This window comes from Hipposideros armiger, unplaced genomic scaffold, assembly GCF_001890085.2.
Source record: "Hipposideros armiger isolate ML-2016 unplaced genomic scaffold, ASM189008v1 scaffold_231, whole genome shotgun sequence".
NCBI classification, from domain to species: domain Eukaryota; kingdom Metazoa; phylum Chordata; class Mammalia; order Chiroptera; family Hipposideridae; genus Hipposideros; species Hipposideros armiger.
In genome coordinates this window covers 990,998-1,018,907 of record NW_017731581.1, presented here as the reverse complement: position 1 = coordinate 1,018,907, position 27,910 = coordinate 990,998, and the positions used below count along the sequence as shown (strand labels likewise).

At 41.2% G+C, this 27,910-nt stretch overlaps 1 protein-coding gene and 1 long non-coding RNA gene across 10 annotated transcripts in view; one reads left to right on the top strand and one right to left on the bottom strand.

Annotated features, from left to right (window-relative positions):
- Positions 1-27,910, top strand: part of CALD1 (caldesmon 1) — a 220,033-nt gene that overhangs the window by 125,223 nt on the left and 66,900 nt on the right. For 7 of the 8 annotated variants that reach the window (XM_019654802.1, XM_019654800.1, XM_019654804.1 and 4 more), the window contains one exon: positions 1,121-1,231. In XM_019654802.1, the coding sequence (XP_019510347.1) occupies positions 1,161-1,231 (71 nt within the window). In that variant the 5' untranslated portion in view covers positions 1,121-1,160. Of the gene's footprint in view, positions 1-200; positions 449-1,120; positions 1,232-27,910 lie in introns of those variants that run through there. The other variant, XM_019654803.1, reaches the window with a different exon arrangement.
- Positions 8,376-26,861, bottom strand: LOC109389365 (uncharacterized). Of its 2 annotated transcripts, XR_002125382.1 has the most exons (4): positions 26,637-26,861; positions 17,654-18,056; positions 15,663-15,757; positions 8,376-9,098 (listed from the first exon to the last, which is right to left on the bottom strand). It is a non-coding gene; the product is annotated as an uncharacterized LOC109389365 (long non-coding RNA). The 2 variants fall into 2 exon arrangements; XR_002125383.1 differs by lacking the exons at positions 8,376-9,098; positions 15,663-15,757 and adding an exon at positions 17,199-17,239.

The following is a 27,910-nucleotide window of genomic DNA, read 5'->3' as shown; positions in this document are numbered from 1 at the left end:
TGCGTTTTGCTTTTTGTTCCCTCCAACAAAGATGCGTTTGGGGGTGGCTTTAGGTTTTACACGGCCCCTTGTTGTCTTCCGCAGAGCAAATGGCTTGTCTCCTGTGCACAGAAAGGGCTGGAAAATATTTTTTTGTGATCTGAGCGCAGCAGAGAGTCTAGGATTGCAGAGGAAGTGGAGGCCTCCCTCCACACAGGAAACAATCTTCCACCAGGCCTTAAATGCCAGATTCCAGGCCGAGTTTAACTAACCACTGACAGCTCTGTAAACAAAGCAAGGACAAAAAGAGTCCGCTTCCCCTTTTCTGCTAGTCATTTTGGGTTTGGGGGCTGCAGGGGAATTCTGGAATTCTTGACTCCATGGCACAGAAACACAGGGGAAGCGGACTCTTCAGTTGAAAAGCTGGAAAGGGAAGATCTTTCTGGGATTCAAAACTACCACGAAGGAGGTAGGAAAGGATAAAATGGTTGGGTTACAATGAGCCGGGACGTTTAAGCTCTGAAAACAGCTTGATCCTAACAATGTAATTGCTTTTTAAAATGCTGCTGCGTTAGGTTTACTCCTGGTATTATTGCTGCGATCTTTATTGTCCTCCTGATATTAATATTCTTTTAGAAGATGCAAATGATGCCTGGATACTTGGATGATTTCATTTCTCTCACTTTTACTTTTCTCTTAGTTCCTACCTATTCCATTCCTTGCCTCTTCTCTTTTTTTCACTCTTGTTTTCTTTTTCCTCATTCTTTGTTCACCATTTCATAACTTTTGTCTATGGTTCAGCAAGTGACAAAGAACAAAACCTTTCGATAGCTCTTAAGTGATCCCAGCAATATATCTAGTCTTCTAAACCTCTCTGTCTGTCTCCTGAGGTCTTTATTTTCTTTTAAACTGTAATCCTGGGGTTTTGCTTATTTGTCTCTGATCATTTCATGAATGAGACTGAATTGAATATAACACATCAAGGACTTGGCTTGGGAGTCAAAAATTGATCGCTGGCTACTTCACCAGTGTTCTAAGGTGTTTTTTTGTAAGAGTGCAGAAAAAAACGAGGGATGAAGACATAGTGGGAGGTAATAGCTCCCACTCATCAATGATATTGCGTCTGTGTTCTCCCCTATAGATCCAGACATCCTCTGGTCTCCCCAACCTGAAACCACACCATGGATGATTTTGAACGTCGCAGAGAACTCAGGAGGCAAAAGAGGGAAGAGATGCGCTTAGAAGCAGAAAGGTAAGGATCTCAGTGGAAAAGTATTTGTCTTCTGTTGTTAACAATGTGGGTTTCAGGCCTCAAAGATCACCCCTTTGAAGGGCCAAATGTTTTTGCAAAAGTAGTTAGGGAACATTTTCCTGTTAGGACTCTAAATTTTGCCTTAAGAGAAAAAAAACAACAAAACAACACACAGTCAAATAGTTGCATTTATTCGGTGACTTTCAACTTGGGAATTTTAAATGACAGGGGCATTGTGTGGATAAAAGTTGAAAAAGCAGTTATATGAAAATGACTAATATTGAATATTTGAAACCAGTTAGGAGATGGGAGTCTTTCATCTAAAAAAGTAAAAGCAATAAGTCCCAGAAGGATCTTGGGACACATTTTTATTCTTATCAGGAAAGCATGCAAATCCAGTAATTCGTATAGTATTATGGGTAATAGCTGTGGAGATTCTGAGTCTAGTTTGAAGCCGTTTGTTGTGGGAGCCCTCTGTTGTGCTGATTCAAGGGCAGGTTGGGGAAATAAAGCCATGACATAGGAAGCACGGGCATAAATCCGTGTTTTAAAATGCTAGGCCTCAGAGCAAATGACAGTGGCATTTAATGAAGCTTAAATCCGACATTCTTTCGAGAAAGCAGAGTAGGCATTCACTGGAAGGAAACTGTTAAACACAATGATCTTAAAATCAAATCAATGTCGCCTCACAGTAATTCCAGCGCACAAATGAAAAGGTTACGGTAGTAAGGTAGGTAATCCCTTAGCGATTCTGTAGTAGAAAACTGGAAACTGACACCTATCAGAAAAACAGTACTTTGGGCCATAGGCTCTATGTATTTGTATGGAGAATGCAAAAGAAACAGTGAAAATTACTGCCTTTGATTAACGTGTTCAGTCAGCTGGCATTCACAGAATGTCTATTCACAAACACGCGTGACACCATGGGTAGTACCCTGGCTCTGTGAGTTCAAATCCCAGCTCCGTCACTTATGAGCTGTGTGTGGCCATGAGCAAGTGACTTCTGTCTAAGGCACAGTTGCCTTATTTATAAAATAGGCCTAATATCTACATAGTTTGTGTGGTTGTTGTGAAGATTATTGAACTTCATAAATGGCCTAGATCAGTAGCTGGCACATAGTAGGCCTCCATAAATGGTAGTTGTTACTATTTTATTTCATTTTATTTTATTTTATTTTTAACCATTATCATTAGCTAAACAAGTAAGAAGTTACATAGCAATATAGCCAGAACTAAACATTAATTCCAAGATAAGGAAAGGCAGGCCTTATCCTGTGATGAAACTAGCTAGGAAAAGCTCCTTGGACGTGCTAAGCCATGGAGGAAGTGATGGTGGTGATGGAGAGTAAAACGAGAAGCCATGTAGGTGAGGGCATCCCAGCACCAGAAGCCCAGAGGTGGCAATAAGAACCCTGGTGCAAGAAGTGTGTTGAGTGCTTGGGGAAGAATGGGTTGGACGTGTACCTCTTGTGTGTTTCTATTTCACATCAAACGCAGTAGACTCAGCAGGGGAGCTATGGGTGATGCAACATGTTGGAGAAAGTTATCTACAGTGGACTAACATGTGGAGCTGTCAGCACTGGAAGAGTTAGTCATGAGGGCCCGAGTCAGGGCCACCGATATGGAAGTCAAGATCAAACATGAGAGTCTTTATAGAGAGAGAATTAGCTAACTTTTCAGGAGAGGGAGAAACTCAAAGATAATTCCAAAGAATGTAAGTCTGAGGAGCTGGAAAGAAGGTCTCTGCATTGTCCCAAGTGGGGAAACTGGGATGGATTCCATTCTTGGGTGAGCATGGCAGGGGGTGTTTATTTCAGATGGAAACCACAGCCAAACGGAGATTTCCACCAGGCGTTTGGAGACAGAAATTTTCCACCTTTGTTCAGAAAGGGGAAGACAAATATTATTAGAGCAGTGAGTCTGGGCACGCTCAGTATGACAGTAGTAGTACAAAAGCTGAAGATGGCGGTAATGATAGTGCCAAGAAAGCATGTGTAGAGACAGTGAAAGGTCATAAAGACATAATGGAGACGATCAAAGAAGATTAAAAAATCAAGGAGGTAGGAAGAACCAGGGAGAGTTCTGGGGGCACCCGTGTTCAGTGGTCATCGAAACCATGTAGGTAGTGTCCAGGCCCAGTGGCGCATACCTCTCATTCTTTCCAGTGATGTGTCATGTGGCCTCAGGTTCTCCTAAAGTCCACAAAAATATCTTTACCCAACAAGTATTTATTAAGCATCAACCCAGTTTCAATGTCTGTGTTAGGGACAAAGATAATAGTGGTGAGGCATAAACAGACATGGTTTCTGCCTTTATGCCCCTCATGGTAAGCTAGGAAACCAAACGACAGCAGGGTTAGAAAACAAGCCAGAGAACTGGGGCTAAAGGGACTCGAAGTGAGGACAGGAAATTGGGCATCAGGCTAGATCAGCATCCTCAGCTTCTTTGCTTTCTATGTGATAAGGAGAAAAGGGAGTCAATATGAAATGAGATGAATGGTAGAACTAACTTGCTGTGGATAGCGCCATACTGTAATGAGAATGAATAGACCAGGTTTCTTTAGAACCGGGATTTTGCCTAAGCATTTTCAACACAGCTGCATGGTTCGTTCCTTCCAAGTTTTTTGTTTGTTTGTTCCTTTATGTGAAAGGATATGTCTTCCTGTCTTCCTGAGTCCTTGAGATTAGGTCAACCTTAAAAGGAACATACTCAATGAAGCTTAGTTAGTTACCCTTAACAACCTAAAATAAATTTATATAAATATATCCTAACCTTGCTTAACTTACATTTCTGTCTGTATTAATTCTTTTGAGGTATTATATTCCATCTAATTTCTTTCCTTTCTTTCTTCTTTGAGAGAAGTCCTTAAGGACTTCCTTATTTTTATACTAAGTTTACCTTTTCATGTTTCAAGGTGACCCTCCTAGTTCTGTTTTTCTGGAGTCTGATAAGTAAGTCCATGTTTACCCTTTAGGATTTTGTAAAATCCGATCATTTATGAGAATAGTGAAGGTCAGGCCTTATGGTCCAGCCAACTTTGATGGGAAAGTTCAGGGTGTGTACAGGAAACAGATGGCCAGAACCAGAAATCAAGGACCGCCTAAAATTGTGGTTTGAATCTAAAGATAAAGGGCATTTAAGACCTTGGGCAAGTCCCTTTTCCTTTAGCTTCAGACCTTGGCTTCCTCATCAGTAGCAAGAGTCAGTGTTTTCTTTGGGGGATTGCTGATAATTTTTATTTTCCTTTTGCTTTTGGTATTGTCTAATTTTTTTTTTACAATCATCATATATTACTTTATTTAATGTGATTCTATGACTCTACACGTTGTACTTGAGAAGACCTAGCTTTCCTTTGGATTTAGAGAAATCAAGAACGATCTGGTGGTGAAGTAAATTAGCAAAAATAGAGTGGCCCCAAAGCTCAGAGCTGCAGGTTCACTGACTGACTGACTTACTCACTCACTCATCAAATTTTTATTGGGCATCTACTGTGCTCCAAGCTCTATGCTGATCCCTGACAACAGACCAATGGAATGACAGAATTGGGAAGAGTGTGCTTAATGCTTTTCAACCTGTATAAAACCAAGTGATGATCAAGAAATGACACTTTTACATCTTCAAACATAGTATGTACCCTGATATTCATTGATACTTATCAAAGAAGGCATATGCCCTTTGTATGCTGGACCTCTGTAGACTACATGGGGGAAGAAAAAGTCTGTTGATTTTCCATTTCTTACTCACAAAGGTTTTCCAAATAAAAATACTCTCTCATTTTAATTAGTTTTTATTGAGTTAGACTAGTAGGTGCACTTCTACTTTGCAATGATAAATAAGTTAATACTTGTCTACTCTCCCGATGTTATAACCACAAATTAAAATAAGCTAGATTCTTAGACATTTTAGTCCTCAGATATAAATCTTTTAAAAGGTTATTTAAAGAGAGTGAACCATACACTTTGTGCCACACTGGCTTTCATATGCTTGGGACTGGCATTTACTCACCACATCGTGGCTGGTGAGTAAATGAGACTGCTATGTCCACACCTCATTCTGAGGGCTGTAGTCCAGTCCATTTCAAATCATCTAGCTTTGCATAACCTAAACTGTGAACCTAGTTAATCGAAACATCCTCTGGTCTTTGTCCTACCCCTTAGCCTGTGCATCTTTTTACTGTTAACTCTGAATTTAGCTTTCCCACTGAGTCCTTGAGATAAGGTCTTTAGATTGGTAAGACATAGTTCATTAGGTCATCAAAAAAACGTATTGAATATCTATAAAATGCAGGTACTCTCCTGAACCATAGGGTTGAGTGGTCACCAGTCCAGGCAGTGTCCCAATAGTCACCAAGGTCCTATCCTACGTGGATTAGTAACTTAGAGCAATCTTGACCAAAAAAGATAGAAAAAATTTTCAGTAGGCAGAGTGCCTTGAGCAGATAATCAGTAAAAATCCTAAATGCATTGTTTCTAGGCAAAATAATACTATTTGTACACATCTCAAATTAGACTGTATTGTTGAATCAATTACCTATTTCAAAAAAGTGAAGAATTTGTTTTACTGTTTATTATTCTTCACCTGTCTCATGGGAAGAAAAATATAATAGGTATATTCTGCTTTTCTTTCTGCTTCTGTGTTTTATTTCAATCCCTCTCTGCCTTTGTCTCTGTATTTCTCAGTGCATCTTCATGTATTTTCCCATCACCTTCCTCAACACGTGATGCACTTGTTTTCATATCTCCTCCTATCCATACACCTAATCCATCCACTCTACGCGTGCTTTTGTATCCTCGGGGAATAACATACATCTGGTAGGGGAAGGGGTACATTTCTAAAGGGGTCAAATCCAGCTCTCTTCCCATTCAAAGAGTACAAAACAATGCTATGCCTTTTACGTGTATCTGGCAAAGATGGATTGATCACAGCACCAAGTAGGTGTCTCTGAATAGAACATGTATGTTCTCTACAATTGAAGGAGCACCAAGAGGCATGATGGTGGGAGGTGGCAAAGCTTAGCAGTTAAGGGCATGGGCTGTAGGTGGCATGAGGCACTTATTAACTACATGACCTTACAGGTCAATCAATCTTTCTAACCTTTTGCTTCCTCGTCTGTAAAATGGGGTAAATAATAGCATCCATCTAATCTACCTCATAAGAGTTTTGTGGGGATATAAAGAGATAATATATGAAAGTACTAATCATCTAATGTTTATTGGATAATGATTACGTATCTAATTATTACTATTCTTTGTTGAGTGGGATTCAATATACGTCATTATTGATTATTACTATTACCTAATTTGATTCTCTACATAACACAAAAAGAATTGCAGGCCCATTTTCTGTTTACCCTAAAACAAAACAAAATAAAAGTCTGAAGGTTTTCTTTCTATACTTCTCAGAGGATACAAGAACCACAGGAAGCTGTAAAAGCAGGGATTTGCTATTGAGTGAAGAGTTTGGGGTGGGTGGGTTCAGCCACAGGGTCTGAGGAAGGATTGCGTTGTCTCAGCTAGAAGAGGTGACACCAGTTCAAGTCAAGCTCTTCTTTTACATTTGGCCAAAAGGATTTTGAGCTTTGGTGTATCCGCTGAGCAACCCGCAGGGATGTTTTATCCATGAAGAGATCTTTAGTCAGACATACTACTTTTCCCGGTGTTGGGATGGCTTTCACAACAAGCAGCTCTCTCACTTTTCAAGACAGGAACTCATTCCATTCCCAGCTCATGCCTTCCACACCCAATATGAGTTCCTCTTTCTGAGCAGAAGAAAGGCCCCCATTGTAAAGTTGTGTTATCAGATTCAGAGGCCCATAGACATAAATAAAAGGAATGAAAACACGCTTGCTGTTGTCATCGTTCATACATTTTTATGGGCCTCTGAAATACTGATGATTAGACACTTGAAAGTAAATATTTTTACTACACTAAACAAACAAACAATTTTTAAAAATCCATTGGGTCTAAGTTGTCATCTCCCAGAACTCTTATCACTGAAACTTTTTTACGTGATTTAATAGCGTGGCGAGGGATTATATAACACGTGTGTGCGCATACACAAACACTTTTATTTACAATGCTTAGCACTGTGATCTTGAAGCTTTAAATCAGAATCTTTTCAAATGTAATTTTTTTTTTGCTTTTCTGTAATCAGAAAATTATTTTCTATTAGGAAGTTAAGTATTTCTTTGAAACTGTCTAAATTATTAGAGTAGCTAAATTTGCTCAAAACTTCCCATCAGACCCATTTCCACTAACCTAACAATTCCTCTGGTCCTGTGGTGACCAGCGGAGCATCAAGAGTCCAGGACCTCCCCCAGAGTGACACTTGTTCAATAAAAATTGACAATCTAGATTCTTAAGGACTTCACATGTTGACCCATAACTTCATTCTTAGCTGGAAAAAAAAATTGGCATATATGAGTCAATACACTTACAGTTTAAAATAGCAGTGAATTTTTCTTTACAGCCTGTATATGCGACACTTATAATTTATCAATCTCCAGTCACCTAAGGAAAGGAAGAATGATGTGTTGTGTATGGTGACAAAATCTGACAGACCTGGCTTCGAATCCTGATTTTGACAACTACTTAGCTGGGTGACCTTGTGACAAGTTACTTAAACATTTCTTGCTTCTATATCTTTATGTATAAAAATGGGGATAATTATTCTACTTCACAAGGTCATTGTAAAGATTAAGATAGTTAACCCATGGAGAGAAATTAGCATGATGATGCACATAGATATGCTCAGCAAACATTATATGTTTTGATTAAAATCATATTCATGTTTTGTCAGGCCTTTGGTACAAAATAATATTTTACTGAGATGGAATTTTTATTCTTCTCTCAGTTCAGTCATTATAATGTGCTGCATCCTTACTGCAAAATTTCTTTCTTATACCAATCTTGACACATGCTAAGATGATTCTATTGAGGTTGGGAAAGAATTCAATCTTTTGATCACATCTAGGTCTACCACACAAATATAATTGCTATATGAGGATTTCAAAAATCACATATTATTTAGCCATGTGGTTTATTTTCTAATTCATCAATGATATGTCTTTTATTTTAAATGTAGTATATAAACATAACTCAGAATTTTACCTGAAGAGCACAATGCAGCAAAAAAAGTGGTTCTTAAGTGGAAAAAAGTATCAGCCAAAATTTTCATCTAGTGTTAAAATTAAAAGGAACCATATTTGTTTAGCATCAGCCAAGTGCCAAGCGAGGTGATGCATTTAATTATCACCTTATATCATTTAATTGTTCAAACAACCCTGTGACCTTACCTTGGTCTATTCAGGCTGCTATAACAGAATTCCATAGACTGAGTGGCTTATGAACAACAGAAATGTATTTTTCACAGTTCTGAAAGCTGGGAAGTTCAAGAACAAGGTGCCAACAGACTCAGTATCTGTTGAGGGTCCACTTCCTGGTTCGTAGACAGCCGTCTTCTCATTGTCCTCAAATGGCTGAGATGCAAGGGTGCTCCCTTGGGTCTCTTTTATAAAAGGCACTTATCTCATTCATGAGGGCTTCACCCTCATGATCTGATCACCTCCCAAAGGCCCCGCCTCCTAATACCATCACGTTCGGGATCAGGTTTTAACGTATGCATTTTGGGGGGATGCACACATTCAGTGCACAGCAGACATGAATATTATTATCTCTATTTTACAGTTGACGAATCTGCAGGCCTGAAAGGTTAAGGAACATGTCCAACTTCATATAGTTAGGGAGTGCAATCTCGTTTGCCCGTCCCAAACCTCAAAACCTTTCCACTAAAACAAATTGATCCATGGAATTTTTCATCGGCTGTCTTGGCTGAAGGTTCATCATCTCTACGATGCCAAAATCACTCCCTAACAAGGGGGAAAAAATCATTTTAGGCAGTTATATGACAACAGACTAAATGAGGCTATTGGGCCTAATTGAACTGTTCTTTATGCTCATTCAGGTAAATTGCTTACATGTGTAGCTACAGTCATTGTTTTGTTTGCCCTCGAACAAATCTCTCATGTTATTCCCATTTCACAGAAAAATAGAAACAGAGACGATCAAGTTTTTCCCCTCAAGCCAAAGAAGGCTGTTGGCATACATGTTCTTGGCTTTTCTCTGAAGTCTTCTCAGTAAGACTGTATTCACCATTAGGACACGGGCTACTCACATCGTCACTCACAAAAGCTTAAGGCTGTTAATGGCCTTATAGATAATTTTCTGCAGTGGAATGCTACTTTTTCATTTTGGACCACACACTACTTTGAGTCTCTGATGAAAGCTGAAGACTCCTCCAAGAAAAATGCACACATGCACCCACAAAACTTGGCACTTATTTTCAGTGGCGTCATGGACCTCCATCCACAGACCTCCTGGGGGCCCATGAACTATGGGCCAAGAATCCCTGACCTAATACATTTTAAAAGCCTCATTTTACATATGAAGAAACTTAAGTCTAAGGATGCTGAACTCCTCAAGATTACTGAGCTAAGCTGAGGCAGAGTCTGCCTGCACCCGGCAGCTCCCTGAATGAATGGAGCTGTCTGTAAAAAAACGCCATGGCTATGATTAGGAAAACAGAGCATGCTTTAGGGAAAAGAGTGTGTACTACAGTGTACTGCATGTGGAATTTTTTTTAAAAACTGTTTATGGACAATATTTCTAAATAAAAGGAGATTAGGTCAGATTACTTCTCAGTGAGTAAAACGAAAAGCAAAGAAAGATATGTGGATAGGCAGGGTGAAAACAGTTAACTGGTAGGAACTGGGAATCAAACTTTGCCATGAGTCAAGAAGGAAAAATAACAGTGGTGATTTTGCAAATAGACCCCTATTTGCCATCAATTTTGGAAGTCTTTTATTTGGCCTTGGCAAGATTTCTTTGATCAAAGCTTAATTATTATACTAAGTCATTATGTAGAATTTCTCTGTCCTTACCAGTTTCAACTTAGCAATTCAAACTCATCAAAGGATGTGTCTCTCTCAATATGTTAGGGATAAGAACTGATTTGACTCCTTAGAGAGGATTGCGTGTTTCACCTTTATCGCTGTAGTCTTTTGGGAGGATGGGGTAGATTGGAGTGGGGTGCACACACATGCCTTCCAGAAAGCAGGATCACGCAGACTTGGGTTTGAGTCCTGGTGAGGTTATCAAGGATAATTCTACCTAGCCTCTATAAGTCTATTTCCTCATCAGGAAAAGGGCCGTTACAGCAGTTCTTCCTCATAAGGTTTCATATAGATTATAAAGCACTAGAAATAGAGAGATAGAGAGAGAGATAGAGAGAGAGATAGATAGATAGATAGATAGATAGATAGATAGATAGATAGATAGATAGATGATAGATAGATAGATGATAGATAGGCAGATAGACAGACAGATAGGTAGATGATTGATAGGTCAGTAAATGTTACCTGTTGTTGCTCTTTTTTGCCTGGCTAGAGGATAGGTAAGGAAGGAGCTATCAGAAAGGCCCTCTACGGGGTCATCTCCTAAGAAACTCAGCTTCATGAAAGTTACCTTCTGGGATTTCTAAACCACTAAACATGTGCACAGTCTCCATGTCTTCAGACAGTTGGGTGTCTAATCTCTATTTTGTTTCAAATCTGTTTGAGCAGCTACCTTGAAAGTGATGGGAGAATTATGGATATGAATGAAGTCTCCATACTGAAAACATTATCTCCTTATTTTTAAGAGTCTTGTCTCATTTTCCCTACTGATTTGAAATCAAGATAAAAATACAGGATAGCCTGGTATCTAACATTTCAAGGTCTTTATCTCAATAATTTATATATTTAATTAATCATATATTTCAAGTAGATTTTCTTTTTTACTTTGTGAAATTATGGTTTCTTTTTTCATATTACAAAATTAGGGTGTCAGCACCACTAAAGCAGTAACCAAAAGCCTCTCAACAATACAGAGGGTGCCCCAAAAATGTATACACTTTTTAAGAAAGGAAAATTGTAATACTCAATATTTACCAATAACGAAAGATGAATATAAGTCACATTTACTTTTGCAATTATAAGAGGTGCTCAAAGTGGTTACCATCAGTGTAATTTTAATACAGGTTTTCCCTTTCTTAAAATGTGTACACATTTTGTTGGCACCTTCTGTATATATAAATACTATACTAATAATGTAAAGTTATGTGCCTAATTTTTACAAAATGATCTTTAGTCATTTTAGTCTAAATTAGTGATTTTTTTCATTCTGATAATGGAAAAGCTGATACATACAAAATAATATTATGTAATGTATACAGAAGTTATAAGTCGTTATAATGCAGGCCCTGTAAACATACCACTCAGCTTAAGAAGTAGAACCTTTCCAAAGCTACTGAAGCTCCCTGCAGACCCCTCTCCAGTCCTATCTATCCATTTGCCTCTCCATCCACAGAGGTCACTAGTATCCTGAATAATTCATTTATTTTAAAATGAAATTCTAAATCAGAGAATATCAATTTTAGGTGATAGTTTTTCTGGGACCCTGAGATCGAGGGCTTTCTCAAGCTTCTCTCCAGACTCAGGTGAAGGTGTTAATGAGAGTGCTCTGTTTCCTGAGAGGACAAGAAGCTTATCTTTGTAAATACATAGGACCAAAGGAGTCCTTCTGATGCCTAAAGCAGGGAAGCTTGGAGAAGTATTGCAAACAAAGAAGTCTCTACGAGGAAGGGCTTCTCATCACAATCAAACAAAAATGGAATGAAGGCTGTCAAATGTGTGCGTTGATTATATCTATCCTGTCCATCACTTTTCTCACTGACCAACCAGCTAGAAGAGATCTGCATTTGTAGCCACCATTTCACCAGACGGGAATGGCAGACAGGAATGATTACAGACTCTTATGAATTCTTAGTCAAGGGAAATCGATCTCAATCGCCTTGAAATCTTCTAGGCAAGTTCTTGATCTTTACTTCTCCAAAGGTCCTTAACAGTGTTATAAGAAAGTACCGCTGGGCGTAAAATATGACCATGTTGGAATGATTTAGTGGCTGGATAAGTAGGTTTCTGCTCATCTGTGAGTGAGGTTAAAGAGGAATAATGTGCATACTTTGTGAATCAAATTGGTTCTTTTTACTAGTTTGCCTTCTAATAAGCAACATGTATCAGTAGCTGGAAAACCAGTTTTTAGTCTATCAGAAATCTTCATGAATTCAGATTCCTCCATTTTTGAATTCTTATCGTTTATTCTGGGACCGTAGAAAAGCATAACTTGGAACTATTTATAAATAAAGGATCTGATTAATATGTGAAATATGTAAGCTACATTCCATGTCTTAGTTTTTAAACACTTGAGAGTCCAATTTTTTAAAACTCTTAAGAGAATTTTGGAAATACTCGCTTACATTTAAAAGCCTAACGTGCTCATTACAAATCATTTTTATTTATGCAACTTTTAAACAAGTTTCTAATGTTTTGTTAGCTCGGCGGAAGTCACCAGGTAGACTGAACATATTTTCAAAGCTGAATTTCTTTTCAAATATTTCATAATTTGTACTGACCTTCCTTCCTGCTAGCTAGTCTACGTTAGCGAGCTCTGAGATTAGTGCCAGTGGACTCAGTGAAAATGTGAGAGTTTATTTTCCATTTTAATGACTCCCTACCTCACATACAGATCCTTTGTTGGAATAAAAATTTTGGTAAAGTACACATTGGCCGCTATAAATAGCTGCCATAAGCCTGTACATTCAGAAGAGTCTCCGGAGAGTGTATTTTAAACTGCACATTGTTTAGAATAGGAAATTCTTTCGATGTTCATATTTTCCACTGTGGGTGACACGGACTATCCTGTGTCACATCTTCACTGGCTTCCATTTTCCTGTCCCATTTAGGAAACCAACTGATCGGTTCCAGAAGATAGCTCAATGTGTGCTTTTTTTATTTGCCTAAGGCGAACCTGGGTCTTACTGTCCGATGGGAATTTTGCATACTTAGCGGCTCTCCAAATGAAAGCCTGATCGCTCCCAGAGCTGGCACCAGCCACTAGGTAGTGAAAGAGTCCTTTCTTTCTGGAGCTGGTAGCTCCACTCTGCTTACTTAGAAAAACAGCAGCCGATCCATTTTTTGATTCCCACAGAAAACCTTGCACTGTTGGCAGCTCTTTCTGGGCCACTTAAGAGACTAATGTGGGAAATAACTGAATAGGAAGTGACCCAACAGATGAGCAGGATGGGTTATCACGCTGCTTTGAAAACAAGCATCCTCAGCAGGTATAATTACACTGTATCTTTCCCCAGGCACTGCTGCAACCACAGAGACGCATACGTCTGCCCACTTCTTCCTTGAGCAGTCCTTCTGTTTCTCTAATCAATACTGTTGTATAATTCTTGATCTTTTTTTTTTTTAAGTGGGGGCCCACTTAGGAGGACCTAATATTTCTTCTCGCTTTCTCCTTTATTGATGAATACAATGAGAAGCTACTGTTCAGGGGCCTTGGGCAAAAGTGATGATATACAGAGTGTTGCTGTCTGGGATGCCCTTTTTCCCCATTACTCCCCTTTTGAGTGCCTTTAGCTCTGCTTACCTGACCATGAGAGCCAAGCATTCCAAATGTATGTTTTTCTGAGCCAGCTTCAGCGTATATCCTGGCTACGTAGGGAATATCATTGCTACAGAAGCTCCGTGGTTTATGAACTGAAGGGGATGAAGTATTTGTAAAACTCGAGACCGAGGCAGGATGGAAATTCCTACTCCTTTCATGCCTATGTGCCTCATATCATCGGCACATGAGCATAAATTCTATCTCATTGCAGCGTTTGTCAGAGCTATGGCAGAGCTGAATGGGGAGGCATACCCTTCAGGAAGGAGTTGGTCTCTCATGAGAACTCTGCTTCAAGTGCAGAATTACTTCTAGGAGACAGATTCTGGTATCCTGTTGGGTTATATGGTCAGAAATTAAGCCAAATCATTGGACCGAAACTTGCAAGGTAACACGTCCACGCACACACAGTCAGTGGCAGGGTTAAATCTGGAAACCTTGTCATTTTCTCCAATTCCTGGTGCTTTGCCCTCTGCATTATGCTGTGCCCAACCCATACAGCTGCCTCTAACTCTGCAAAAGAAAGTACCTTTTAGGTTGAGGATGCAAGAAAGAGGACAGTGGATGAAGGGTTAACAGCTCTGGGCTCCCTCGCCTGTAAAACAGAACTGACACGTCTCAGGGTGGCTGAGAAAACTAAATGAGATATGGATGAATGCCATCAAAAGTGTCAAGGGTGGTGCACATGACATATGTTTATCATGGAGAGGTGCCTGTACAATTCATTTAAATCAGATTCACTTCTGTCTAACTCTGCATGGAGTTGCAAGTTTCATTCTGATCCTATACTGTGTTTCAAAGGAATTTTCACACATCTTGCTCTGTCTTATGCCACCTGACTGGCCCTCAGGCATTCTAGGCTTTTAAAAATCAGACACAAAAAATGCTATAAAATGTTCCCTGTCACTCTCCCCAGAGCCTGTCACCCTAGAGGGACCTTAGGACCTCAACTACAGATTAGAGGCAAAATCATTTTATCTCTTCGTTTCCTGTAGTTGTGAATTGAGGAGAAAATTCAAAAGATTTAAAATGATGGCTTTATCCCGATTAGAATTAAGCCTTGCTGTTGTTGGTCATTTACTTGTCTGGTTTTGCATTTAATTTGGTTAGGGTTAGGGTTAGGGTCGAGTGAGTCCATGTGCTTTCACAGCATTGCCTAGACCCCGCTGAATCTCTTATAACTGGTGACCTCTTACTCATCTTGAAGACCCAGTTCAGCAGTCACCCTCTAGAAAGCACCTTCCCAGAGGTCCCCCGTCAAAGTGACAGATGTCCCTCCTTCGGTCTCCCTTAGCATTTTTTATGTATGTTAATTATTATCGCCTATTGTATATGTTTATTTGTTCACATGTCTGTTTTCCCCACCAAACTGATAGCAACTCTAAATCATAAACAACATCTTATTCAGTTTTACTTCCCGAAAGAAATACGTTGAATGAATGAAGGAACAAATAGATACTTCAATTCCTATCTGTGTACCAAGGTGGGACATGGCTGCTGTCTTTGCTAAGCTATTTATGGGGAGGCAGAAATGTTAGTGACTGTTGTGGTATTCCCCCTGTGCTGACGCCATTCACAGCTTCCTTGGGATTCCATCACTCCCCTGTAGAGATATGGGAATTCTGACTCCATATCTTTTTCTCTAGAGATATGAAGAAACTCATCTCATGTATTTCTCTGATTATTAAGGATAATTATACTTCCATATCATATCATTTTGACCATTATGCTTATTTAATTACATCATGAAAGCAAATGGTATGAATAAGTAAGTCAATTCCCTTCAATTGGCCTATTTGCTCCAATACTCAAGCCCTTAGGGTTGTTTGCAGTTAGCACCTGCATTGTAAGACCAGATAATCATCAAATTACAGGGTTGTACCAACCTCTCAGGAGTCCAACAGTGAAAAAACTGTATCATCGAAAATTTCTCTAATGAAAGACCAAGTTTGCCGTCTGGAGGAGTAAACTTCAGTTAATCCTAGGAGGATGGGCAGAAGTAGATGAGCGGTAGAATCAACCTCAGGCCAGTACTGATCAACACTCTTTCTGAAATAGAGTATTTAACATACAAGCTGGGTCTCAAATTTAAGCTCCATATAGTGGATTGCTTTCTAGTATTGGAGTGTAGTGATGAACCAAGAAAAATAAAAAAAAACAATAAAGAAATATATTAGAACCTAAGATTTTTTCACAAAGATATGGGAGGTTTGATTGCTTTACAGTGAAGTAGAGCATTTTTTTTTTTTTTAGCTGAGCCATCCTGCTACCTGTTGGCAGCTCAGCGGCTGCTCAGCTTGGGCCGGGCATCGAACCGCTGTTGCTCAGAGCTCAAACTCTTGAGCGAGCTCTTAACCAGCTGAGCCACTCGGCCGGCCCTGCATTTTTTGTTTTTATAAAGAGTTCACGCACCTCAAAAAGTGCTGTTTAGAAGAAAGAGGGGGAGTATTTATAAACAATTGTTAGTCAAAACTCTAAATTAAGAAGCAGATTAATCCCGTTACCACTGACTATGATATACACGTTCTACATTAGGCATTGCGTTTCTTAATTATAAAAGTATACCCTTTGGTTAATTTGTTACCATAAAAGTTTGTAATTAAAGTAAAGTTAGTGAACTGGAACACCCAAAATACATAGACTTAGAAGCACTATAAAATAGCTTCAGAATTGTAGCTTTTGATTTTTAACTTAATTTTTAATCCTTACACCCACTGGGAAAGAGTCAGAAGGAAAGATAATTTGATGTTATCCTAGAAAGACTCTGAATTCTAAAATACCTAGGAGAATCTCAGATTACATCAACCCCCTCTCCCTTGCAGCATATTCTAGAAAGCTGAATGCGTATTGCACACCTTTGGCTTTCAAAATAGAAGTGACCGTCTGCTACTGTTTGTATAAGTATCATCTATTTTATTTTCTTTGTTGTCTTCATGAGGTCTTAAAAGGAAAAAGCTTTCCAGATGGCTTTTGGCTTTTAAATAAGAAAAACAAAACTGATTTTTTAAATTAAATCTTTCCACTAAAAAACCTGCCTGGTTCTATTCTATAAATTAATTAGCAAAAAAAGAGCTCCATTTGCTTTTCCTGCCTTGATCCTAATAATTGCTTGATTTCATTGCTCAATAACTTCAATGTAAAACAGCACCGTAAAGCTGAAAAGGCTTTGTCCTAGTCTATTTCCAGCCTCATCTCAAGCTGCCACCATAAAAGCACCCAAGAATTCTACCAAAGGACATTTTGAACAAATTCAACACATAAGTGTCAAATTGTATTAGGGCTTCCAGATATAAGCAAGTAGAGTCTAACTGCAATCTATTGTCTTAGTCAGGTGGCTTAAACAAGAAACATTTATTTCTTATAGTTCTGAAGACTGGGAAATCCAAGATCAAGGTGCTGACACATCCAATGTCTCTAGAGGGCCCACTTCCTGGTTTGCCGTTGGCTGCCTTCTTGTTGTATCCTCACATGGTGAAGAGAGAGGGAGAGAAAGAGAAGAAAGCTCTCTCGTATTTCTTCTTATAAGGACACTAACCCCATTCATGGGGGCTCCACCTTCATGACCCAATCACCCCCCAAAGGCCCCACTCTAAAACCATCACATTGAGGGGATAGGATTTCAACCTGTGAAATTTGGGGGGGACACAAACATTCAGTCCAGATCATCTATGGTATTAGTAAGCCTGAAGGAAGAATGGGCCGGTAGACGAGGTCTGCATGAATGGCAAGACTAGGGCTGGCAGTGGACATGCAGGCATGTCCAAATGAGATAGACCTTGCATCTTAGCGTTTGTTCAGTCTTGTGACCTGATAAGTATTCTCTCCACTGAGGGAGATATTTCCTCACCTCTCCCCTTGGCTTAGGTGAGATACTTACTCCTCATGACATCACTCCCCCTTGCTCTGACTCCACACTCATGAAGCAGTGTCTCGTGACTGCGAGTTTTCCTGACATTCCGGCTGGGGGAATGGCGGTTGCCTGGGTGGGAAATGAAAGCTCTCCAGGCACTGAAGAGGGAGGTCATCCGTTCTCTCTCAATTAACTGGTATTAATTGGCATTCTGATATACGCATCAGTCTCTTGTGAGTCTGTGAGCCAGTCTCCCTGAGACCTGTCAACTCTGAGAATGCCCAAGATCCAATTCCTGGTGCAGCAGAGTTTCTAGATCATATACCGTAATGAATACTCAAAAAAAAAGGTCACTCCATGGGAGCCTCTGGGAGGACCATCCAACTTGCCTTGATTCAACATCTCTGCGCCATTGTTATCCGTTTTCAACCTAGAGAACAAATGACAGGTATTCATTGAGCATCTGCTCTATGCCTAACACTATTCTAGACTGTATCGGGTACAAAAGAGGTGTTAGGAAATATCCCAGCCAACAAAAATGTTATAATTTACTTTAGTGAGAAAAGGTATGTACATACAAACAATGAATAAATAAGATTGTGAATCTAGCTGTCTCTTTCTATCTGTAGATAGATATATTGACTCATGTGATCTGTTAATTACAAAATAGGACAGTACCTAACAAAGTGTCATTATATAATTTATTTAAAACATGTAAGTAGCCAAAACACGTAATGGACTCTTTCTTTAGCAATAGGAACCAATATATGCTTTAATCTGGGTCTGACCTACCAAAAGAAGAAATCAATATTTTTTAAAACATTATATAGCGTCACTGGAAAAAACACCTGGATTTGATTCCAGCTATAAAATCATGTGTAAATTTAATATCCAGATGCATATAGTGGACACCAGAAGATAAATTTATAGTTGTGGAAATATTTAGATACCTTGAACAAGAGTGGTACACACCGAGAATTCCATGGCTAATAAACTAACGTGCTTCCTCTGAAGATTTCCTTTCTCTTATTTACTTTTTTGTTCATTTCTTTTACTTTTTTTCCCCTCTGAAGATTTTACCTTTTCCCCTGCACTAGAATTATATTCTTAGAGTCCCTATGGTAGTTTCTTAATTTCCATCACAGTTTAATTGTAGTATCTATATTCTATATTCTAAATCTATAATCTATATCTAAATCTATAATCTATATCTAAGTCTATAATCTAAATCTAAATCTATAATCTATATCTAAATCTATAATCTATATCTAAATCTATAATCTATATTCTAAAATACATCGTAAAGGTGTAGATTCAGTTTCCTGTGGTTAGAAATCATATCCTTCATGTACACACTTTTTTCCTAAAATTGTATAAGGTATATATTAATATTTTCATTGAGACCAGAACCAGGATAATATGTTTTAAAGATGTATTTCAAACTGGAGGGCAGATGGGAGTTAGAGACAAGGTCCTTTTAATATAGCAATTTTTCACTCCAGGAAAAGAAAATAGTCTAGCTGGTTAAAAACCCTAGATTTTAAAAAGAGCTTAGACAGTTTACCTAAACAATTGTTGCAAAGGATTTTAAACAGAAATGGGGAGCCTTACAGAAAGTTAGCCGGGGGTTGCTGACTCATCCATGACAACAGAACTGTTTCTCAAACGCATGCAAACAAGAGTGGAATCAAACTTTCTCATCTGTCCTCCTAAGATGATAAATTACAGAGAAATACCATCAAACCTAGGAAGACTTCACAGAGGTGGGGCCAGACACTGGTTCTTAAAGAATCAGTGGAATTCAGAGATGCAAAGGGTTCTAGGCAAAAGGAAAAGGAATAGCTTTGTTGGGTAAAGGCAGAAAGCTTCAGGAAATGCCGGGCAAATGGTGGCAGATGCCATTAATTTTTTAACTGAATAAGATTTCCCTTTAGATAAATGTTAGGGTGTATTGTACTGATGGAGGATGTGTGTTAGAATGCCAGTGGGGGATGTAACTAGAAGTCAGGAAATGCTTAAGGGGAAGAATTAGCAAAGGAATGCTGGAACTCAAGGTTTGGCCTTGGGTGGGAAAAAATGCCCTCCTTTTAGCTGAACAGTAATATTCATGATCAGGGAACCGGTATTTCACCGTGAAACACACAGAAGCATCAAGGCGAGTGAAAGGATGCCTCACTCCCACACTCCCATCCTGTTTCATCCTAGAACCAAATACACAGTATGGTGGCATTGATGGTGAACCCACTGGGGTGGGACCAGACATGGAGCGGGGAGAGGAAGGGAAGACGTGTTCAAAGGACTAGCTCACAAGAAACTGGACTGGACACAAACGGATTCAGGAGACTAGCTACCTCCAGGTGGACAGGGAGAAAATGTTATTCGAGAAGAACGCATGGGGCCCGGTTACTTTGCAAGTTTTATTTCTTTAGCTGGATGGTGAGCACACAGGTGTTTGTCATAGTTTCCTTATTCTTTTTAGTTTGTCTAAAAGGTTTCAGGTTAAAAATGTAATTTTGAAAAGGTACAGAAACCTTATAACTGTCACCCATGTATCCTCAATCAGAATCTGCCTATGGAAGTAGATAGAATCTAATTCACACAAATAATATAATTCTTAATGCTACTAGCATCTTCAGGATTGCTACCACAACTTTGATTTCAAAAAAGAAAAAAAAAATCCTCTCTGATAGCTTCTGAAAGTCCATCTCACACAAGCTCATGAGTGGTACACTCTACCACCATGGGCAAGCTCCCATGGCTTCTTGCTGCTTGCTCCTACCCCAGGGAGGCCCTGGCCCCTTTCTGTCATTTGCACAGGACCCTCTACGGCCACTGCCGTGGGGCCCATCTAACCCCGGGCCTCCGTGTCAAAGATGCTGTCTCATGCCCTTGTGATACAACCTTTCAAGATTCCAAAGTGGCCACGCATTCCCGTCAGTCCTCCAAAATTCCAAAACCATGCTGTGCTCTGTACAGAAGTAGGAATAATGACCCTGTCCTCTGCTCTGTTACTCTCGGTCACCTGGGCACCAAGGCTTGGCCTAGACCCAGCGAACACCTCGCAGAAACGGCCTCCGCTTCCCTGCAGCCCACCTTTCCTCAGGGCACAGACCTGCGGTGATGGGGCTGGGCTAGGGGATAGCCGGGGCACGGGATAGCAAACAGCTTCCCAGCCCCACACAAGCCATCTCCCTAGGCCGACCCCTCCACTCAGTCACACATTCAGATACAGGTGTATCTGAATTCCAAGTCTGGGCACAGTGAACCATGAGGCCAGGCTACCCTTCATATCACTGATCCTCCCATTTCAGTTCCAGAAAAAAAATCAGTTAAGTTGGGCAAAGCCATTGTTTGCATGAAGCCATTAATTCATTTATGCAGCACATATTACAGAAAGCCTACTCCGTGCCAGGGACTGTGCTAACAGGGGTAAGAGACGGTCACAAAGAGCAGTGAGACATAATCCCCCTCCGCAAGGCGCTCACAGCCTAGTGACGGAGACAGAAATATCCAAACACAGTACTGATGCAATCTACGACCTTGAACTTTGTGCTGCCACAAATAGATAATTAGACTGCCCAGGTATTGACATTCAGGGAGGGGCTCTTTGAAAGATTTCTTTCTCCCTTTTTGAACTCAGGTTTTGTGTCCCTCAATTTTCCATTTATGGTATCAAGACCTTAGACAAGACAAATGCAATACAGAGTATCCCAGAAGAGTTGAAAAATGGGCCTCTGAAAACACTATGAAGTTCTCTGTATTAAGGGCAAATAATAACAACGAAAATAGCTTTACGGGTAAATGTTGGCAATAGACTGACTAAGCAACAAATCTGGAGAAGAAAAAAAAAGGAAGAAACTCTGGATGTAGCACAAAAGTAAGCGATGCTGTCGTCGTCAATGTGAAAATGATGTTCGGATGTGTTAACAGGAACATGGCAGGCAGCACTGGGGCTTCATCCAGGCACGTTCAGCCTTGGTCAAGCCTTCAGTATGTCCGATTTGGGTTTCTCATTTGAAGAGTTGTTATATTTCAGGCTGATCATAAAAGAATAGAAACTAGACGTTGGCATCTAGCCTAGAAAAGATGAGGCTCAAGGATGATTCAATACCTGTGGCCGTAATGGAGATAAGTGGATTTCTGTTTCAGCAACAGGAAATCTAGTTCAATCACAGAATAAACTGAGCATAAGAGTGATTAAACCTGGGAATTTGATCACAGGATGTCACCTTTGAAGTATCATACCTTCGCGCTACTGCTCTCAGAGGATGGTTTACTTTCTACCTTATATGGAAAGTTCCGTATACGTGTCATAATCTCGCTTTGGGTATGACCATCTTCTCTCGGGATCCCCCACAGCCCTTAACTAGATGACTTGCTTGTAGTAAATGTTCAAATAGTGTTAAGGGAGGGGTGTAAGGCGGAACATGCTGGGACGAAACTACATGGCCACCATTGCAGGGGAGATAAGAGAGGAAAGCGCCCTAAGACATGTCACAGGCCGAGAGAAAGATCAGGCAAAGAGAAGTACAGAGAACTGTGTCAGCAAAGGTTCGAAGGACTCCAGTGAGGAACAGGGCTGCCCTGGACGGTTACGAGGAGGGATACATAATGACTTTCCATAGCAGCCCATACATCCATCTCTCCACCTCCCATCACGTATTACTAAAGGGACACACAGTGGGAACTACAAAGACGTTAACAGAGAAGATGGGGAAGGCCATGAAGGAAAAGGAGGTAGAAAGCAGAGGAAAGAGAGGAGTCCGTCGCTTCTACGAAGGGAGATGGATAAAGGGAGGAGGATTTCATGAGACGGTTTCTTAGGATCCACTAGAGAAGCAATATCACAGGACAGTACGAAGCGATGTAGTTTAAGTGAATGTGTCCAGTGCCACGGGGCGGGAGGGGGTGTGTAGCGGGAGTGCTCTGTCATCCTCTGTGGAGGGAAGACTATTAAGGGGCCAGAGGAAAGAAAGAAAGAGGCCATGCCTGCAGACATGCAGTTAACCCCTTCACTCCCATGCCTGTCCACCCCTTGGGGAGCAGCAGCTGTCCAGGCAAGATCTTTTGCCTCATTCTCAGTGTGTAGAGTCTGTTCATTTCCTGATGAGAACATTTTTCTTTAAGGCCTTTTTTAAAAATCCCCCTTAAATTACTTGAATTGTTGCCTGTCAAGTAAGGAGATTATCCTTGAGTTTAGGTTGAGTTTCTGTAGGAGGTAGTGGGGTGTGTGTGTGTGTGTGTGTGTGTGTGTGTGTGTGTGTGTATTAAGTGCATTAGGGCAGTACCCAGGGGCGCTCCCCACATATCTCTCTATTCCCCAAGGAATTGCTCCAAGGTAGAAGCTGTTCTACTCAAGTCTGGAATAGATCATGTGGCCCCGTCACCTACCTCCATGAAGTCAAGTTATTGTTTTAATCATATTTTATTAATAAAGGACCACCCTGTGGTGGGAGCTATTCCTTTGTCTTGCACTGACCACCCTCAAACCTTCCCAGCCCAGAAGCTCTCTGGTGAAAACTTACACAAAGTATTCAGCAATGAAGGATGCTATGAGTAATGTGAGGGTGGCCCAGCCTTCCATAGGCCCTCGGAAGAGTCCTGCAGTGTCAGGTGTGACACCGACTATCTTTGCTGAAGGATGATTGGCCCAGTTGTTCATGGTGCCAATAAATGACTGTTACCTCAGTTCTCAGAGATACTAGTTTCCAAAGTTGGACTCTGAGGACCCGTGTCTGTGCTACACAGAAAAAGCACATATGCCTGTCAATCTCTGCAGAAACAGAACACTTAGCAAATGCCCTTTCGGTATGTTTTTCCTAATTCCTCTCGCCTTGCCTCTGCAGCCCCAGCCAGCTCATCCCAGCGGGCTCTTTGGAAGCTGTTGCCTACCCCTGCCTGCTCTCCCCTCCTGACTCACTCCTCTTCCTGCCTCTTGAATGCATCCATTCTCCTTTTTGTTGGCCTTTGTGCTCTTTCTGTTCCCCACTGATGTCTGACCAGGTCCCAAACTCACGGTTCTCTTCCCTATTGTCATATCAGTACCCTGCGAGGTAGGGTAAGTGATGACACCCATGACTTTTACTATCAGCAACTGAAGGCAGACAACTACTTCCCAAACGTATTCCATTAATAACAAGGGGCCAACTAAAATTTCCCTCTCCTTCTCTTTACAACTAGGAAAATAGCTTGGTGGATAGCTCATACAGCTGGCTATTAGCATAGCATACATTTAGTACAGGAATGCCAGCATATTAGCATAAGATTACTAAATTCTTGCTCTCCTCTATGGATGGTAAGGTGCATGGGCGCGCGTGTGTATGTGTGTGTGTGCACGTGTGTATGTGTGTGTTATGTGCAGAGAGAGAGAGAGAGAACGAACTGTCCTGAAAGAACCACAGAAATTGTTTCCAGGCTACTTTATCATATGAGCTTCTTCTGAATATGCCCAAACCACGTTTGTCTCCTTCGAATTGGAGTGGGGGAGATCAGGGTGAAATCAGGAGTAAAATGTATTCCCAAGGTCAAATGAGTCCCATAACCAAATGTATTCATTTTCTATCGCTGCTGTAACAAATAGCCACGAACGTGGTGGCTTAAAACAGCACAAACTTGTTATATACTACAGGTTAGAAGTCTAACACATGAGGTAAAAATCAAGCTGTGGGCAGAGCTGTGGTTCTCTCTGGCGGTTTGAGGAGAGAATCTATTTCCTTGTCTTTCCAGCTTTTAGAGGCTGCCATATTCCTGGACTCTGGGCCCCTTTCTGTGTCTTCAGGACCAGCAACATTTTAGCTCTCTGGCCATTGTTCTATAGTCTTGTCTCCCTCGGACCGGACCACAGCTGGAGAGGGTTCTCTGACTTTGAGGACCCATAAGAGTCGATTTGAGCACATCTGAATAACCCAGGATAATCTCTCCATCTCAATGCCTCTAACTGAATCTCATCTTCAGAGTCCCCTTTGCCACGTAAGGCAACCTATGCACAAATTCTGGGGACTAGGACATGAAGGTCTTTGAGAGGAACATAATCTGCCTGCTACAGAGAGCCTCTGAATTTTTTGAAGGGGAAAAAAATTAAATGCGCAAAATTTGGTAGGAAGGAGACTAGCAAAATGCCTTAATGCATGTTTCTATCTCAGCTCTCGAGCAATTAACTCATGCCAAGTCAGTTATTAAGGCCTCTTTGTTAAGGTAGACACACTCTTTTTATGAGTGTCTCATGTACTTCATTCAAATAGTTAATATATGTTGGGTGACTATATATATATATATATATATATATATATATATATAATGAAAAAGACATGTAAATATGTATATACATCATGATATATGGAAATAGTTAACTCTGAAATTCATTAAACTAGATTTACTCTCTAAATTATGGCTTTGATGACAACATAGCTTTTTTTAAGCAGGGAAACAACCAAAATTTCCTAGTTAGTTGGAGTGAAGAGAGCATTTAACCCAACAAGGCTTCTTTACACTGGAGCTGCTGAAATTCTGCTCCATGACATTGAGCCAATTTTTTAAATGTTCTGCTTCTGTGTCCTTGTTGGTGACACGAAGCTGCAGTTCTCCAAGATGTTTTTCATTCTCTGAAGGGACTCTCGACGTGTGAAGTTGATTGCTTCTCCTGCTACTTACCAAAAGATTCATCTTAACCTTCCATTGTGAAGCTCTGAGGTGTTCAGAGTTATTTGATAGAAAGCCAGTCCCATAAGCAGCTCGGGGCCCCAACCCCAATCTGTTCATTTCTAGCTAGAAATAAAGAAACATATTCATAACTCAGGCCGAGATGAGTGTCATCTCCAGATAGAGTCAACACCCCTCCATCCTCGGGGGCTGGAATATGGTTGCTTTCCAAATGGTTGCTGACCAGGCTCCCTTGTCCTGCCTGGCTGATGAGATTACCACCAGGGTGCTGCTGGTGCAGAACCGTAGCTTTTTCTTTGGCAGGCTGTGGCGTTCATTTCATGGGGGGGGGGGGGCGTGAGCACCAAACACTCAATCACCCAGGCTGTCACTGATTGGACAGTCTCTCTTCTTCCCTTTGCTATTGCTTTGCATTTTTATATCATGCATCTCTCCCTGGGGTAAAAAAAAAAAAGGGGGCGGGGGAGGGGAGGACAAGAGGAGTTTCTCAGATTTGATTTCTCAGTGGGAACTGTTTGCTTTGGAAGCCACCTACACCAATGCTAATTGAGAACAGAGCTCCGAAAGAGGGCCTGAGAACTGCACCCGGATAAACTTTTCAGTGGGCTGATTTCCGTTGATCTCTTCAAAAATGAATTGCATCTACAAGTGATACCACCACGATCAAACTATTTTTCCAAAAGGCTGAGCACGTGGATCAGCGTCTGTTCCTTTGACCAGTTCTCTACCTTGGAAGAATTATGTGGTAATTAATCATAAAAAGTCTTCATCATGCAAGCTGCTGGGGATCCGGGCCCCTACGACCCGGTAACAACCTGCTGGAACTCTCCACGCAATCGGTGTCCTTTACCATCTAAACGGAAGGGGCCTCTATTAGAGAGATTACAGTAAAAAATAACAATCAGCTCTCTGATGATCCTATGTGGAGGGGAAGGGTAGGGAGGAGTAGATTTGGCAGAGGACAAGCCCAGACTTTCGTCACAGGGACAGACCAAAGCGTTAACACAAAGGGAGAGGCCAAGAGCATCCCGCAGGCGCGGCTTGCAGCCGCAGAGAACATGGCACCTCGGGGGGCTCGGCCCCCGCCCTGACCGCACCTCCAGCGCCCGCCGCCCCTTCCAGCTGCAGACATGCTCGCGGGATCCGGATTGTTGGGAAGACGCAGCCTGGCCGCTCTCTCCCAGTGAGTGCTCACGTCGTCACCCCTTTGGTTTAACTTTCTGTCTTTTTCTCTTTTTTAACAAAAGAATTGTGGTAAAGGGGGAAAAATGTATTTTTTTTTTAATTGTGGGAGTGGGAGGAGGGAGGAGAAAGCAGGCAGAGGAGAGCCGCGCGTGCGTAAATTTCAGACCTGTATGAGACGTCCTGGACTCAACTTCGTGGCTGCTCTGGCTGGGTTTTCCTTGTTTCCACCTTGAGGGGGATTTGTAGACGAGGTGCAAGGGTTTACACCTAGGCACCCGGTTTCTCTACTCCGAACACCGCCCCACAAAGTGTTGTGTGTCTGAAGATCTGCTGGTAATTTAGACCTGAGCCTTCTGCTCAGAATGAGCCATTTGTAGGACTCCGAGTTTGGCTAAAGCACACATTGCCCAATCCTTCCAGTCAGCAGCCTTCAAAGCCCTTAATATACTGAACATTGGTCTGTGACAGAGAGAGGCTGAGAGCACATGCTGTTGATCAGGGAATCGTTCAGATAACAGGCTCCAAGGTTTAGGATTCTGAAATCCTGGACTGTTAGAGCTGAAAGGGCCCTCAAGGTTGGTTTCCTGCATGCAGCGTTCCCATTCCACAGACAAATGGAGCCCAGGACAATAACTCAAGGTACCCAAAGCCTGACAACACGCAGTGGTGGAGCCCGTGTCTTTCTACTCACAGGCAAGGGCCCTGTTCGCACTGGCACGCAGGAGTTTTGGAAAACTTCCTGGGTCTTGGAAAAAGGTGCCACGCAAGAGTAAGAACACCCAGTGACCTTTCAGTGAATCGTCCCCATTTTTGAGAGTCTTGGCACTGATTCAGCATGACAATCGTTCTTCCAGTTGTTCCAGCACTTGTGCAACAGTGAATCAAATAAACAGAGGCCCTCGATGGGGTCCTAAAAGTGAGACCCACGTCCACTGTATTAGCAGATCCCTTGGAAAATCCAGTTTCTATAAGTGTGGTCACTCGAGGGTGAGGCTTCCAAGGGGTTGTAGAGGTCATCTGTATCACCCCGGGGGTTATCAAACGAGTTGCGTTTTTTTGCTCGCTTTTGGTGTTTTTAGAAATGTAATGTTACAAGGATTTCTATAAGAGAGAGGAGATATTCCGTTAAATAGGTGGCTTTGGATCTAGAGCTCCTCACCCCCACCACACTCTCTAATCACACCCCGTGGCTCACCCCCATCCCTTCTCCCCCCACCCCACTCTACCCATGCCACTAAAACTTCTTGGAATCCTAGCACTCCATGGGACAGTTCAGAAACCATTGATCCTGTTCAATGCTTTTATTTGATGAGGAAACTGAGGTACATGGGGGTGAAGGGTTTGCCCAGTGTTACACAGCTGGTCGACAACAGAGCCTGGAATACTAGGAAAAGAGCCCAGTGTGTGTGTGTGTGTGTGTGTGTGTGTGTGTGTGTGTGT